Source organism: Meriones unguiculatus, chromosome 3, assembly GCF_030254825.1.
Source record: "Meriones unguiculatus strain TT.TT164.6M chromosome 3, Bangor_MerUng_6.1, whole genome shotgun sequence".
NCBI lineage: Eukaryota > Metazoa > Chordata > Mammalia > Rodentia > Muridae > Meriones > Meriones unguiculatus.
In genome coordinates, this window is record NC_083351.1 from 135,668,908 (window position 1) to 135,684,465 (window position 15,558).

The window sequence follows — 15,558 nt, forward strand, 5'->3', positions numbered from 1 at the left end:
CAAAACCCGATCGGTTATTCAAAGGAAAAGCGGAGGAAATGCAGTAACGCTGAGCTTGAACTCACTGCATCTGTAACTTGGGGAAACCAAATTCCCACATCGCATACGAGGCCTTCAGAAATTCCTCAGCCTCGGCTCCTTTCATTCCTCATTTATAACTGCTCCATACTAACGTGTGTGAGTTCTGTCGGCGGGTGGGAAGCCTCTGTCCACTTTCAGAGATGCTTCACCTAGTTCAGAGGGCCAGGGACCAAGGCCTGTCTTCTGGGAGTCGCGGGAACCCACTAGTATGTTTTTGAAGGCGTTTCCACCCGCGTGTCTGTAGCTATCCCCACAGAGCTGGCCCTGTCGTGTCTACCTCGTTCCTCTGGCGTGTGCCAGGGAAACCTCAAGGTCGGCCTGGCCCTCTCCCGCAGGAATGATCTGGTCCGAGTGCAAGGAGATCTGGGAGGAGGGGCCGCGGGAGTATGTGCTGCACCTGTGGAACCTCCTGGACTTCGGCATGCTGTCCATCTTCGTGGCCTCCTTCACCGCGAGGTTCATGGCCTTCCTCAAGGCCAGCGAGGCCCAGCTCTACGTGGACCAGTACGTGCGGGACGGAACGCTGCACAACGTCTCCCTTCCGCCGGAAGTGGCCTACTTCACCTACGGTGAGTAACGGGAACCTGATAGGGCAGAGCCCCCGGTGCCTCAAGACTGTCTGTGCCTGCAGAACTCTCAGAATGTGGGGTGAATTCGTGATTTAGATATGGTCTTTGATGTCTGGAAGCATGAGTCTGTTTGGGAGAAGGACTCGGAGCATTTCTCTAGATTTTTTTGGTTTTGTTTTTGAAGAATAATTCTTTTCTCCCCCCCCCCCGGGTTTCACGAGAGCTGGGGATACAGCTCAAGGCTGCTGCCTCCAAGAAGTCTGACGGGGTCTACAGAGGTAGACTCAGGTGACTCTGGGATTCTTGACTGCCCCGCAGAAAATTATTTCAGAAGGAGTCATTATGAATGAGAGAGTTGAAGTTCATTAAGAAGAGATTTTTGTAAGCAACCCTAGTGAAGCTCATTGGATCACCCTCCCCCCAACCCCCCAAACAACATGAAAGTAGAGTAGGGGCATTTTGGAAGGCGGAGAAGTCAGGAGTGGGAGGAGGAGATCAAGAGAGGGTGACAGGGTGAACAAAGTACATAACATAGATGTGTAAAATACCAGGATGAGACCATTATCATGTATAATTAATATGTAATTAATATTTAAAGAAGAAACTATGATACAGTTTTGAGTATGGGCATTAAGGGAAGGCGATATTTAGGAAAAAAATAAAGGCACCCAAGTGTGAGTGTGAGAGTCTCAAAAGAGTTGCTTTTCTTTACAGTGGTTTTGTGTACGTGTGTGTGCACATGGGATACCCACACCCACAATTATGGTGGCTTCTAAAGTTGTATCTGGAAGGGTTGCTGATGAGTATGAAAAAGGTCACAGGCTGGCTTCTGGGATGCGTGGGATGGGAACACAGTTGCTGAGGTAGAACGATTGGTCACAAGAGTCACGTAATGGAATTAAAATGTGTGTGGGGGGGTGGTTTTTTTACTCTTACTTTAGGGTCTTATTTGTGAGAGTCCCAGAAATTTCCAGGTTTATATTTTGGAAAGCTGTAAAGCAGTACCCAAAGACCCCATGCATCATTGCTATTTTAACACTTAGTATTTAGAAATACATTTGTTTAGAAAGAATATAGATAGCCTCCACAGCTAATTTTTAAAACACTGTGTTAATTCTTTGAGAATTTTAACAATATATTTTGATCATATTCACGTGAAGCCTCCACCATATTTGTGTCCTTTGCTTTTTAAAATAATCCATCTACTCCAGTTTGTGCTCCCCATAGATTCCTGAGATGGGGGAGGGGCAGGGCGCCCATCCACTGGAGATGGTCAACCAATGGAAGCCACATCCATAAAGAAAAAGGAGTCTCCTTCCTAGAAGCCATCAGCTGTGTGTAGCTCCTGAGCTAGGGTTGGGGCCTCATGAATGCTTCCCCATCCATGCTAGAATGTTAACTGGCTTGAGCTTGTACTGTTTTTCCATGCAGTATATTCTGATCACCCCTGGTCTCCTCCCAGATCCTCCCCACCAGTCCAACACCAGAGCATTATAAGACAATACATCTCCAAAATTACCACTGAGTTTGTTTTGTGTTGACCATCTACTGCTGGGCACAGGGCCTGCCCTTTGTGTTGTCTGTATACCACTGAGCCTCCACCGGGAGAAACTGACATTTCCCTTGTCAATTGGAGAAGCTTCTGGGTTAGGTAGGGCTTCTTATCTAGTTCCCCTTCAACGCTGGGACTCTAACTGATTTAGACCTGTGCAGGCCCTGTGCACACTGCTACAGTCTCTGCCGAAGGTTAAAAGATAGCATCCGGATATAAGACACTACATCCCATATTTTTCTTTTTGGACCTGGGTTACCTCGCTCAGGATGATTTTTTTCCCTAGCCCCATCCCTTTATTTGCAGATTTTATCATCCTGTTCTTTTAACAGCTGAGTAATACTCCATTGTGTAAATGCATCACATTTTCTTTATCGATTTTTCTGCAAGGGGTGTTGTTTCCAATTTCTGTCTGTTATGACTAGAGCAACAGTAGCATGGTTGGGCAAGCATCTCTGGTGGAATGAAGCATCCTTTGGGTATATGCCCCAGAGTGGTAGATCAATTCCAAGATTACTGCAGAGCTGCCACACCGATTCCCATACTGGTTGTAAAAGTTTGCACTCCCAGCAGCAATGGATGAGTGTTTTCCTTACCCCACATCCTTGTCAGCATGACCTGTCATTTGTTTCATTGATCTTGGCAATTCTGACAGGTGTAAGATGAAATCTCAAAGTAGTTCTGATTTGCTTTTTCCTGATGACGAAGAAGGTTGTTAAAGTGTTCCCAGATGTTTGTGTTTCATCTTTTGAGAACTCTCCACACAGTTGGGTACCCCATTTTTAATTGGGTTGTTTTCTCAATGTCCAGTTGTCTTTATTTCCTAGTATATTTTAAATATTAATCCTCTATCAGATGCGTCATCTTTTCCCATTGTGCAGTCTGCTGTTTTGACAAAATAACCGTGTCCTTTGCCATACAGAAGCTTTTCACCTTCCTGAGGCCCCATTAATGAATTGTTGATATCAGCGGCTGCACTAACAGTTTACTGTCCAGAGGGTCTTTTTCTGTGTCAGTGAGTTCAAGACTATTCCTCAGTTTCTCTTCTATTAGATTCTGGGTATTTGGCCTTATGTTGGCATACCTAATGTTTTATTGTGCTGGAATTCTTGATTCAGACTAGACCCACAGTGGGGAGTTCTTTTCCCTTCCTTTGTCCTTTTAAAGTTCTTGTCTTTCTATCCTACCTCAGTATGGCTCTTATGATGTTACCAGAAGTACAATACTGGTTTGTATAAGAGAAAATGTTGGCCTTCGATTAATTAGAAATCATAGCCTGTTTATTTTTTTTTTATGTATGTGGATGCTTTGTGTACATATATGCCTGTGCACCGACATGAATACTTGCTGCCAGCAGAGGCCAGAAGAGGCCATTGGACCCCTTGAACTAGAGTCACCGGAAGTTATGAGGGATTGTGTGAGTGATGGAATTAACCTGTGTCCTCTGGAAGAGCAGTGGTCTTTAAAATTAGAAAGAGCTGGGGTCAAATCCTAGTTCCATAGATTACTGTCTGTTTTTTGTTTTTTTTTAACTTTTGTGTCTCCACTGCCTCATGTGTAAAAACAAGCATAAAAACCCCATGTGAAAAAGGTTTGTTAAATAAAATAATCAGATTGAAGATGTTTGCATTATCCATGAAGATAGTAAAAGCTCACTAGGTGATAATAGTTATTATCAATACTACCTCTTTGGCTGTTTTTTAAAATCTCAAACACTGTACTCCATGTTGTAAAAGAGAATGGTGACAGGGTGAGGAGTAGCGTGGTGGTGGTAGTTATGGTGGTGGTGATGGTGGTGATGGTGATAGTGGTAGTGACGGTGATGGTGGTAGAAGTGGTAGTCGTGGTGGTAGTGATGGTGTTGGTGGTGGTGCCAATGGTGGAGGTGGTGGTAGAGGTGATAGAGGTGGTGGTGATGGTGGTGGAGGTGGTGGTGATGGTGATGGTGGTGGTCGTTGTGGTGAAGGTGGTGGTGGTGGTGGTAGCTGTGGTGGTGGTGATGGTGGTGATCATGGTGGTGTTAGTGGTTGTCATGGTCGTGGTAGTTGTGGTGGTGGTGGCAAGGCTGCTGGTACTTAGTAAATATTAATCAGTGGAATGTGTTTAAAGGGTTTGAATGTCAACTGTCCCCGCTAGTAGTGAAAACAGTGGCTCTTCCAGCCATGGAACATCTATGGTCAGGTATAGCCATGATCTTGATGGAACTCTAACATAATGCAAATGTGGGGAAAAATGAGCAAGCTTGTGTTACAGCCATTGCTCCCTGGCCTCGCTTCTCGGCATTTGTTGGTGTAACAAATTCTGAGTCTTCTTGAATGGTGTATGTTTTCTGCTGTGTGCTGCCTAGGTTCCTCAAGGAAGGATGGGCTTACTCTTGTTAATGTCACGATGCAGGCTGCAGTGTTGTCTCTGTGTTAACATCTATTCCTTTGTGGGTTGTGTTAAGTCCAGAGGAGCCCATAACACACTTGTCCTTGCTTTTTCTGGTTCACCTTGGGTCCTTGGAAATATTCCCAAGCTCTTCTTGCACATATGTGCTCTAGCTACAGGGGCCGAGCACCCTCTTGTGGCGAGACGTGCAGTCAAGCCTTTCAACCATTTCCGTATCAAAAAGTAGACTCCAGCTTTTTCATGGTTGTGAAAAGATGTTTTTCTGCTGGAAACGGCTCCAGGATGAAAGTCCCTTTATGTGAATCACACGGTACAGTTTGTCATATGCCCACCCAGCACTGCAGCAGTGACAAGCCCATTCTGGGAGAACCAGGTACACCGGAAGTCCAGCCTCGGCCCCCAGCAGTTTTCACTGTTCTAGCTGAGGTTGAAGATGATGAATTGTAGGTGGCTTTTATAAAGGAATTCATTTTGGTGTCTGTTTAACATTAGAATCCACTTCTTATTTCATAACATTCAAATGTGTTATTTATCCACAGAGGGCAGCAGATATTTTAGAAAACACATACTTCGTTCTGACCTTCTTTCCCAGGCTTCTGAATTCTGTCCTTGGTAAGAACACAGAGTCTGTGTTCATGTATTCCAAATATAATTTGGAATACGCTACATGAAACTGGCGGCACAGTTTCCCTTACGAAAGGTTTCTCTCCATTATAATTATTTAACAGAGCCTAGCTTTGAAAATAAAGAATAAAATTCCTCCCCCTCCATCTCCCTTGGGGTCCCAAGAATTGCCGTGTAATGTGCTTTCTATTTGCACTTACTGGCTCTGAAAAGGACCCCATACCCCCAAATCCAATCTTAAAAATGGCAATAGTAATGTCTGCTCTACGGGGCTGTTGTGAAAATCACAGCTAATTTAGTGTGAGGGCTAATTTAAGTTTCTCGATGTTTCTCATTTAAGCTTCATTCAGCAGTTCTCAACAGGGGTGCTGTTGGCTTTGATAGCAGGGCAGTTTTTGCCGAGGTGCAGTGTGGGGTGCTATAGGAGGTTCAGTACTCCTACCCAGTCGCCAAGAGAAGCAGGCACCATCCCCGGATGAGGGTACGGGAGCCTTCCCCTGAGACTCACTGTCTGGCATGGAGTGGGCAGCCAGAATGTTGTCCCTGCAGCAGGGCCCCTGTGCGGGTTCCCCCGGGCTACAGGGATGCCCTCGAGGCAGCTTGGGCCCCGGGACTCACTGGGACTCAACAGAACACACCAGCGGAGTCCCTCTAGTACTATTGTGGCAAACCTGTGTGACTGGTCACCACCTTTGAGGCCCTCACTCAGTCTGGGAGGAAAGTTGCCAGTACACACCTTCTGGGGGAGGCAGGGAGAGCACGATTGTGTTCTGGGGCAAACCCTTCAGACTCCCGGGCCCCACAGGCTGATCTGTTCTGAATTGTGGCTCTCTGAACTTGTGGTTAGAAGTTCGTTTAGTTACCTCACGGGAAGTTCTCAGTGGCTGCTGTACCAGGTCCCATTCCAAGCTCTTTGCATGTGTGGCCACAGTTCTTTAAGGCTGTTGAGACTGTCTGTCATGATCGCATGGGGACAGTGTGGCTCAGGAAAGCCAGTTGACTGACTCCAGCCTGTGCTGGTCTGTACTGCCTCCTCATGCTCCCCCAGGGAGAGGCTGGGCTCCTGTGTGTGGAGGAGAGGAATGTAATGGTGAGCAGTGCAGCACTTGCTGTAATGGGCATGCATGGGGCCCCACGGGAACTCCCAGGAGGAAACTCCACCCAGCCTGGGGGTACAGGCAGCTTCTGGAAAGACATCATTCCTAAACAGAATCTTGAAGGATGATTGAGATTGACTCAGACATGAAGTAAAGCTCCAGGCAGGGGAGACAGCTCATTCCAAAAGTGTGGCATCTTCTGTGTGCTGGGACTACCTGGGGGCAGAGTGACAGGAGAATGGAGGATGCTGAAGGTGCCTGACTGGGGCTGGAGAGATGGCTCAGTGGTAAAACGCACTTGCTGATCTTTGAAGGGGACTGAGTTCAACTTCCAGCACCCATTCAGGTGCTTGGCAAGCACCTGTAACTCTAGCCTGAAGGGTTCTGAAGCCCCTCTGCCCTTCTTGGGTATCTACACACAGACAAAATAATAAAAACAAGCCTTTAAAGATGCCTCACTGACTGCTCTTCCAGAGAAGACCCCGTGCCCCAGTGAGTAACACAGACTGTTTTCTTTCAGCCAGGGACAAGTGGTGGCCTTCGGACCCCCAGATCATCTCAGAAGGGCTGTACGCCATTGCGGTCGTGCTCAGCTTCTCTCGAATTGCCTACATCCTGCCAGCTAACGAGAGCTTCGGGCCTCTGCAGATCTCCCTGGGGAGGACTGTGAAAGACATCTTCAAGTTCATGGTCATTTTTATCATGGTGTTTGTGGCCTTCATGATCGGAATGTTCAACCTGTACTCCTACTACCGAGGTGCAAAGTACAACCCAGCGTTTACAACGTGAGTGTCCCGGCGTGCTCCCTCCCCATGGGCCTTTCCCAGCTTCCTGGGAATCCTGGGGAACCTCTTGCAGGTGGTTTCTTGCAGAACTCAGGCTTCTGTGAGGTCGATGTGAGTTTTGTTCTAACGGTTTAAGGTTTAGGTTCTGAAATTGGAAGAACAAAGTAGTTAAATTCTCACTTTGCCACTGTGTAGCTCTGACTGGCTTAGAACTGCTGGTGTAGATGAGGTTGGCTTTGAACTCACAGAGCTCTACCTGCCTCTGCGTCCTGAGTGATGACATTAAAGGTAAACGCCGCCATACTCAGCCATTTCATCATTTTTTAAATGGGGATATATTAGTTCCTTCTCTGTCGCTATGATAAAATACCATGACCAAAAGCAACTTATGGAAGAAACAATGAGTTTATCTAAGTTTATAGTTCCAAGTTGCAGGGGCAGGGGCAGGAGCAGGGGCAGGAGAGGCCTAGCAGCAGCCAGATGAATCAGGAAACCAAGAGGTCACATCTTCAGTCACAAACAGGAGGTGGAGAGAGAGAGAACTGGAAGTAGGGTGGAGTTGAGCTCTCCAGGCCCATCCTCAATGATGTACTTCCTTCAGCGAGGCTGCACCACCCCACACACAGTGCCACCAGCCGGGGACCAGTTGAGCCTCTGAGGGACGGTTCTCATTCAAACCACAAGAGGCAATAATAATAATGTCTGCCTCACAACAACAGTGTGAGGATTCCGTGGGACAGGGTGACCCAGGAAATATGCAATACCTGAGGTGCGTTACCGCCGTGATTATTACAGCAATATACTTAGCCTGTGGTACTTAGGGACAGGACCTGACAAACCCCACGTGCCAACATGCTGTTAGGTCCAGAGAGCTGTAATCCAGGGGAAATAAGACAGAATGTGAGGCACCCAAGCAGGGTGAGTAAGAAATGAGGGTTGGGAAAGGTGAAGCATAAGTTGCTAGCCTGACCTGAACCCTGGCACGACAGACTTCTCCAAGGAGACTAGGTGGGACCATCACCTCTCAGAATAGCTTATTGGAGAGACAAAGAGAAGTCATCAGTCAGATCTCTCCCTTGTCTGTGGTCTCTCATGAGGCAGATTCACTAACTCTCCCTCACTCCTGGGGAATCCCTGGGGCTGCCACAGCTAACTGCTGGAGGACCAGGTCTGTGGCAGCCCACACCTGGCTGAGCACGGAGCAGTTTCTACAGCTCCGTGCATCTCTGCAGCCGGAGTGGAGTCCCAGGCAAGGGAGGCAAGAAGCAGGAGGCAAGTTGCTGCTAGGGGGGCTCCAGCTAGCCAGAGGCAGGATAGCACAATGATGCTATGCCCCATCCCAGATCTCATTTAGCCTGTGTGCAAAAGACAAAACTCCTCCTCCCTGTGAGGAACAGTGGAGTCACTAGGATCCAGCAGTAGCACTGAGCTGAGTCTAGTAAATGGATATAGCGGAGCCAAATGTATACCCTGACAGACATTACTAGCTAATGACCATTAGCCAAGTCACTGGATGTATGTGAGCCTTTGTGTCCACAGCTGTCTCAACCCAAAAACCACAGCTCTCATCTTAAAGGGGATAAGAGGTAGTTTTGTTCCAGAGACATTTTGAGTAATCATGGCCCCAGAAACACAGATTTAGGTTACCTCAAACTCCATGTTCCAACATGGAGGCAGTTTCATGAAGCTGTATAGTTTTACAGAACAATTGAAACAAGTTTAAAATATGTTGGTGAGTATCACAGAGGCAGGAACAGGGAGATGGGGGAAGCTTTTCTCTGGGCTCAAGATGCTGTCTAAGCTCCTGGGTTGGCAGAGGCTGGTGATCTGCTAAGTTAATAGATATTAAAAAGCTTCTATCTGTTGTCATAAGATGTTGGTTCTGACAGAGAAGTAGGCAAAGAATGGCTTCTCTGGAGAGCTAGAACTAACCCAAGATGAGGTAGCCAGCCTTGAGTCTGCAGCATTTCAGACACTCCACAGAACTGAAATTCTAAATGCCAATCGTCTCTGCTGACACAGCATCATCCCAGGAGTGCTCGTTCACCTCGGTAAGGAGGGAAATGGGATTGGCCCTCTTATTCCTAAGTACCTCCAACCCTCCACTACAGCTTCGCATTTTATGCCAAGTCCAAGTGCAGTGTCTCCTGTCACAGTCTTTCTCCAGACCCATCAGTTCTAGAATTTGTTTTAATCAAACTCTGGTCAGAATCTTAGAAGTCGGGTGCCCGCCCACCGGGGTGGCAGCTGGGACCACAGGAAGGCCTGAGTAACCTGGCACCCCAGCTTTGCAGCCCCCACCCTGTAACAAGGCCTCAGCTAGCCCTGCTTCTGGAGAAATCACTCATCAAGGGCAGATAGCAGGATCTAAGGACAAAGAGGTTTGACCTCCATGCTGCTGCCTCAGCACTGTGGTTGCACTGCCTGCTCAGCTGGGCAGCCCTGCATGCTGCTGACTCATGGGGAGGAGGTGTCCACAGAGAGCAGGTGTCAGGCCCAGAGCTGAGGGACACTGGAAGCCTAAGTGCTGCAGGCTATGTTGGAGTTTCAGCACCTCAGGGGTCGGACTAGATTTCCATCTCACCTTAGCTGGGACTGACTGTGCAGCCTTGGGCAAGTTTTTCAATCCCCTGGCCTTGGATTGCTGCAGCTCTTGACAAGAGAAGTAGGAAGAAGGAGAGCCTCACAGGACTGTTAGGATCCAGCCTGAAGCAGAAGCTTCAAAGTGCATGAAGTAATTGGCAGTGATGTTGATGGGTGTGGGCACTGAGCTGGCACTGTAGGACCCACCTCTGGGCAGTGGGCTAGCTGACAGACTGGCCACCAGCACATTATGTGGTCAATCAGACTACTTTTTATTTCCCCAATGCCCATTGAAGGAGTGGAATAAGCTTCGATCACCCAAAACCAAATTTGCTTTGAATGTGCTGGGAGGGGGAGGGGTGTTGGGCAGGATTGGGGGACAACAGGGCAGAACCTACAGGCATCCAATGATCAGGAGCCACTTTGTCAACAAATGTGAGGAAGATGTCAGCCAAAAAGGAAAGGGCCTTGTGTTTCCAGCCAGCACAGGGCTGTGCTTGGAACCTTTACCCATCAAATGCTTTACAAACAAGAATGGGGACTAAACAGGAGAATGAAGCCCCTTTCAGGACAGCCTAGTAAGCTGCTGACTGCAGTTTGGGCATCTGAATTTTCTTTCTCACACTGGCTATTCTGACAGGCCCTCTCCCCTTCCCCGAACAAGCCCACAGAAACATTTAAAAGGCTGGGCCTCTGAGTGGGGTTGGTGGAGCAGCAGTTCCCAGCCAGGTACAGCACAGCCAGTCTATAGAGGGCATGAAGGTGGGTTGCCTGAGCCTGGAGTCCACGGGTCATGGAATCAGGGTGAAAGGCCGAATTGGAAAAAAAGAGGTTTATCCACATCTGCTCCTATGTGCCAGGGGACATCAGAGACCAAACCAACAGTGACCCCCAACCTTCCCATGTGGACATGAGAAGTGAGGGGCACAGGAGACAGTGAAGAGAGGAGCTCCTTAGCAGGTCCTGAGTGGGCGGTGCAGCCGTGAGTGTGTTTGATTGAATGGGAAGTCGATAGAGTGGTGAGGCAGAAAGAGGAAAAAGTGGATTCTTGTAAATGTCATCTCTTCCCTCTTGACTGTTTGCTGAAGCATGACACCCCCGAGAGATCAGCCTTGGCACTAAAATTGCCATGAGAGAATAAAGGAGGTGTGTGTTTTTGGGGACTCAGAGTTGCACTGAGTGTCACTATGCTGTGATGAAGTTAGAAAACCACACTGGAGTGTACTCTGCTCCAAAGCAGGCATCCCCCAGCTGCTGCCCACCGAGTTCAGTTCTGTCCTAAGCGGAGGGGTGTGGCAGATATCCTCAGGTGCCTGGGAAGAAAAGGTGAAGTGGTGTCTCCTGTGGACTGTGGCCACAGGAGAAAAGATACGGAAGAGTCTTTTTATAGGGAGGAATGGGAGTTAATTGAGGTGAGGGAGGTGAGAGTCGGATGTGCACGTATGTGAGGTATCAGGATTAGGCTCTCGGGTTTCTGTTTTGTTTTGTTTTGTTTTTTATGTGGATCTAGGGCTGGCGGTGGCTTGTGGGGACCTGTGTGCAAATCCCTGAACCCACACAAAAGAGCTGAGTGAGGGAACAAACTTACAAACCCAGAGCTGGAGAGGAACAGGCAGGATTGATCCCTGACCCCCACAGCCATCCCAAACCAATCCTCGAGCCCAGGTTGGTGAAAGACCCTGCCTCCACGGCCAAGGTCAACAAATCCTGAGAACTAACGCCCAAGGTTATCCTCTGGCCTCCATATCCATGCAAACGCACACACTTATGTACCTGCACACATGGGCATGTGCACATACAGACACCTAGGAGCATGTGTACAAAGACATGCATTCACACAGTGTGGATTACCTCAAACGCTATCACAGATGCCATTCCGTGCTCTGCACTCCCAAAGCAAGGAGTTTGGTGGGCTGAATATTTGGTTGGTGGCATTTCAGACCAGGCAGGCAATTTTTCTCAGCATAGGCCATCAGATCGGCGCAGATGCAGCAGGAGTGAGTCCTGGAGTCAGATCCTATGGAAGCTTGCAATCTCTCGGCTTTCTAATCCACAACCAAAAGTTCTCTCAGACACGTCTGGGTGGTTTCACAGAAGCGCTTCTGTGTCAGGAGCTTAGGAAGGAGGAGCAGGGTTGTGTATGCCCAGCTGGGACCTGTTAGGCATGACAGGTAACTTACCTGCTGGCAGTTGGTTATCTACAACCAACTCCGCTAAAAACTACAAATGACCAAAAGGGGGGAAAGGGGACTTCTAGACCAGGCTTATGCTCCCTGAGTCTCAAAATATCCAAGTCCTGAATGAGGAAGAATGAAAAAGGATAACCTGAGGAAATATCTCTTTAAGAAAACTCAGTTGAAAATGGTCGGGATTTGCCCTCACTGGAGACACATATTTTTGTTACATCATGGAAGTCAATGAAGTTAGGCTTGTTTGGGGAACATTTGTTTTATAGTCAACTTCATGTATTTCACAAAACAAAGACATTCTGCTTAGAGATTATATGGAAATGCTGGCATCCTAGCACCGTTGTTATGGAGCTAGAAAAATAGATACGAGGGGCTGGAGAGCTGGCCCAGAGGTTAAGATCACTAGCTGTTCTTCCAAAGGTCTTGAGTTCAATTCCCAGCTACCCATGGTGGCTCAAAACCATCTAGTGTGAGATCTAGTATGCAGGCAGAATACTGTATAAATAATAAAATCTTTAAAAAGAAAAGAAAAATAGAGATGAAAGGTCTTGGCATGAAATTCTGCTGGGAGAGACTGCAGAGGAGATACTCATACCACTTATATAGTGACACATGGATTAATGAAGACATCCTGAGCACTAGGCTCTTTATTCACTGTAGGAGCATCACAGAATGTACTAACCCAGACAGACAGCATCACCTCCTGCTTGCCTGGGCTGGATGTCACCAGCAGTTTCCTCATTATGTAGCGTTTGACCAGACAGACGCACAAATAGGTGGGGCCAGAACCACGAGTGCCTCAGAGCAAACTCAAGGGCTCTCTCACAGAACTCCCCAGTAGGTAAGCTATGTTCCCTCCACTTAACCCTGATTGGAGATTAAAGGGGGGATCTGCCCCCCAAAAAAGAAAAAATAACAGTGACCCTAGCCAACCTTTTCTATAAATCGCCAGAGATGTCTGAGATGTCATTTTCTATAGGCTGCCGTGGAAGGAGCGCCATAGTCATCTAATCAGAAACGGTGCCTGTTAAGATTGTTCTATCATCTCCCCAGGAATTACTTTTAATGGAAGGAATTTTAGAAGTGCTGGGCAAAATTAGAAGCTCTTGTTTCCCATAGCTATGGGAAATTTCCACACCACGCACTGGGAGGATTCAAATGTCCCACCTCACCCAGCAGCAGGAGGGACTGACACACTGCCTCCTAGTATGACCATCCTGCAGTCCTGAGGGGCACTGGGGCAGAGGGAGGGGACCCTGCAGACCACCACAATTTCACACCCCACCTGGAGTCCACTGCCCACCCTGCCTGAGCCTGTGCCTCACGACAATAAGAGATAGGAATTATAAGAAGTTATAATTAAGCAGTTTATCCCAGACTTTATATTTAATCCACATCGTGGAAAGACAGATGCCACTAAAGAAAAGGAGACCCTGGCCTTGACCAAGATCACAGAGCTAGAAAGTGGATATGAACCTCTCATTATTCACAACTTCCACCTGCAAGCAGAACCCTACATCCGGAAGCTCTGAGGTGGAGGTCGTCTCTTCGCTGTCTCTCCTGTGGCGCTATTTCTTCAGACTAGCATACTGTACAAGACGTCGTCAGTGAGAACAGTTCTGCTTGTCTCAGCTCTCAGAAAACAGCCTGTGGCCCTTCGTGTATAACACAGGAATCTCTGTCATAACAGACAGTGGCGGGACAACCACTGCACATCAGGTTCTAGGATAGCCCTGCGGCCCTGAGGGTAAGGAGAGACTCCCTTTGCTCCCCAGGACTCTTAAGCAGGTGGGGCTGGGACAGGTGGATGCCGCAACTAGGACACTATGTGACCAATTGCAAATAATATTGGGCAGCAGCCTGGAGGAGGAGTGGGCTGCTGCTTGTCAAGGTCAGGAAAGGCACTCTAGAAGAGATAGCCCCGTGGAGGGTTGGTAGAAACCTGGAAGGAAACCTTAGCCCACACAGGACATCGTCAAAGAACTGCAAATAGCCAAGGGCCTATGAGAGATGGAAGAAGGTTACACAGGGAGTCCGGAAGAAACCAAGCTGTGAAGGGTCTTCTAAATCCTGATAGAGGGTGAGAATCTCTACTGAGGTCTCTTTAAAGATGAAGATGTGCTTCAGGAAGTATGTTTTGGCAGTGAAGGATGGAGGGGTGAGCATGGAGACAGGCTTGGCCTGAGGCTGCTGCTGAAGATTGGATGATGAGTAAAGTGGGAACGTAGAAACGTTCTTCTAGAAAGGACTGTGACAGAAGCAGCTCCAGAGGGAAGCAGGCCAGATGTGCTGGGAGGTGGAGAGAGGGAAGAGAGACAGAGACAGAGACTGCAGTAGTGGGGGTGGGTGGAGGACGGATGCAAGGATCCGGCCATGCGTAGGACCTGTGGGGCAGCAAGGCTGGATTATGTCAGTCAGAGGCCTATCACAAGAAGCCAGGGAAAGGTCCCCTGTGGCACGCAGGTCCTTGGCTGCCGCCATCTTGTCTGTGCAGTATGTGCTGCATGTACTTGTAGGTGAAGAGCATGAGAGAGGATCAACCTACCTGGCTGCACAGGCAGGCCTCAGGGGCAGGCCCCACAGGTTTCCCAGGGTCCTGGACAGCACTGGAACACGATGTGTCTGATCTAGCAGCTCCGTGGACTGAGTTTTAAAATCACACTTTATTATATTTCTGAGGTTATCATCATCACCCTTTACTTTGTAAATTCACAGCAGGCAGCAGGTGTTTGGATGCATAAGGGACTTTGTCGGATAAGATCTGACACCTGACAGGGTGTCATATAGTCAGCCATGGGATCCTGCTCAGACCCAGAGAGTCTGGGCAACAACAGTTAACATTAAGGTGAAGAAAAAAAAAAAAAAGATCTTGTCTTTGCATGGCTCACTAATATATGAGAGACAGTGTTTTATCTGGGCTATTTTAAAAGACTGTTGTAAAAGCTTTTTAGGACAGATATTCTCTTACCGTGCAGTGTTTGTTTGGAACGTTCCACTCATGTTTATTCATGGCATGAAAAGCTAACGCCTCCACAGCAGACTAAAAGGTGACAAGGATCTGGGAGATTGTCGATGTTGTCATTTGGCTACACTGGAGACTCCTAGGCAAGCACTCTGGTACTTCGGTTTATTCCTAGACTGAGTTTTACAGGAAGAAACCCAGTCATGGTATGCTCCAGTAGCTGATGTCGTACCATCCACATACCACCCAGGCCTTACCCTGCTGGGCATCCAAGGTCACATTTCTGGGTGTTTTGGCCACAGGCGCTGATGACTATCTCTGTGACATAGTGTCTCAAGCACTTCAGGCCCTCACCTGAGGTGAGCGCCAGGGAAGAAATGCCGACCTTTTCAGTCACTAAAATTTCATCCTGGCTGTAGAAGTTGAATTGAAACTCTTGTTGGCAAAGTGACAGCGTAAGAAGAAACTGAACTCTAGCAGGGCATCTTTCCACGTGGGAAGGGCTAAATCCCCAATGCCTTGAAGACCTTGGCCAAGTGATGGGCTTTGACAGCCGTAAAGCTACCAAAGGAGAAGGCCTGGATCCATTTCTATTGCCAGCTCATTGTAAGGTTCCAAAGACTTCCTCCTGAGGCCACAACTTACTGCTGTTGAGGAAACAATGAAAGAAAAAAAAATGCTAGTCCTAAAAAGTACAGCTTACAGAAGACTTGATACAAAGCAGA

At 48.0% G+C, this 15,558-nt stretch overlaps 1 protein-coding gene across 3 annotated transcripts in view; it reads left to right on the forward strand.

The window, feature by feature from the left end:
* Window positions 1–15,558, forward strand: part of Trpc7 (transient receptor potential cation channel subfamily C member 7) — a 117,409-nt gene that overhangs the window by 82,472 nt on the left and 19,379 nt on the right. For all 3 annotated transcript variants that reach the window (XM_021650831.2, XM_021650830.2, XM_060380588.1), the window contains 2 exons: window positions 417–650; window positions 6,835–7,099. In XM_021650831.2, coding sequence (XP_021506506.1) covers window positions 417–650; window positions 6,835–7,099 — 499 coding nt within the window. The remainder of the gene's footprint in view (window positions 1–416; window positions 651–6,834; window positions 7,100–15,558) is intronic.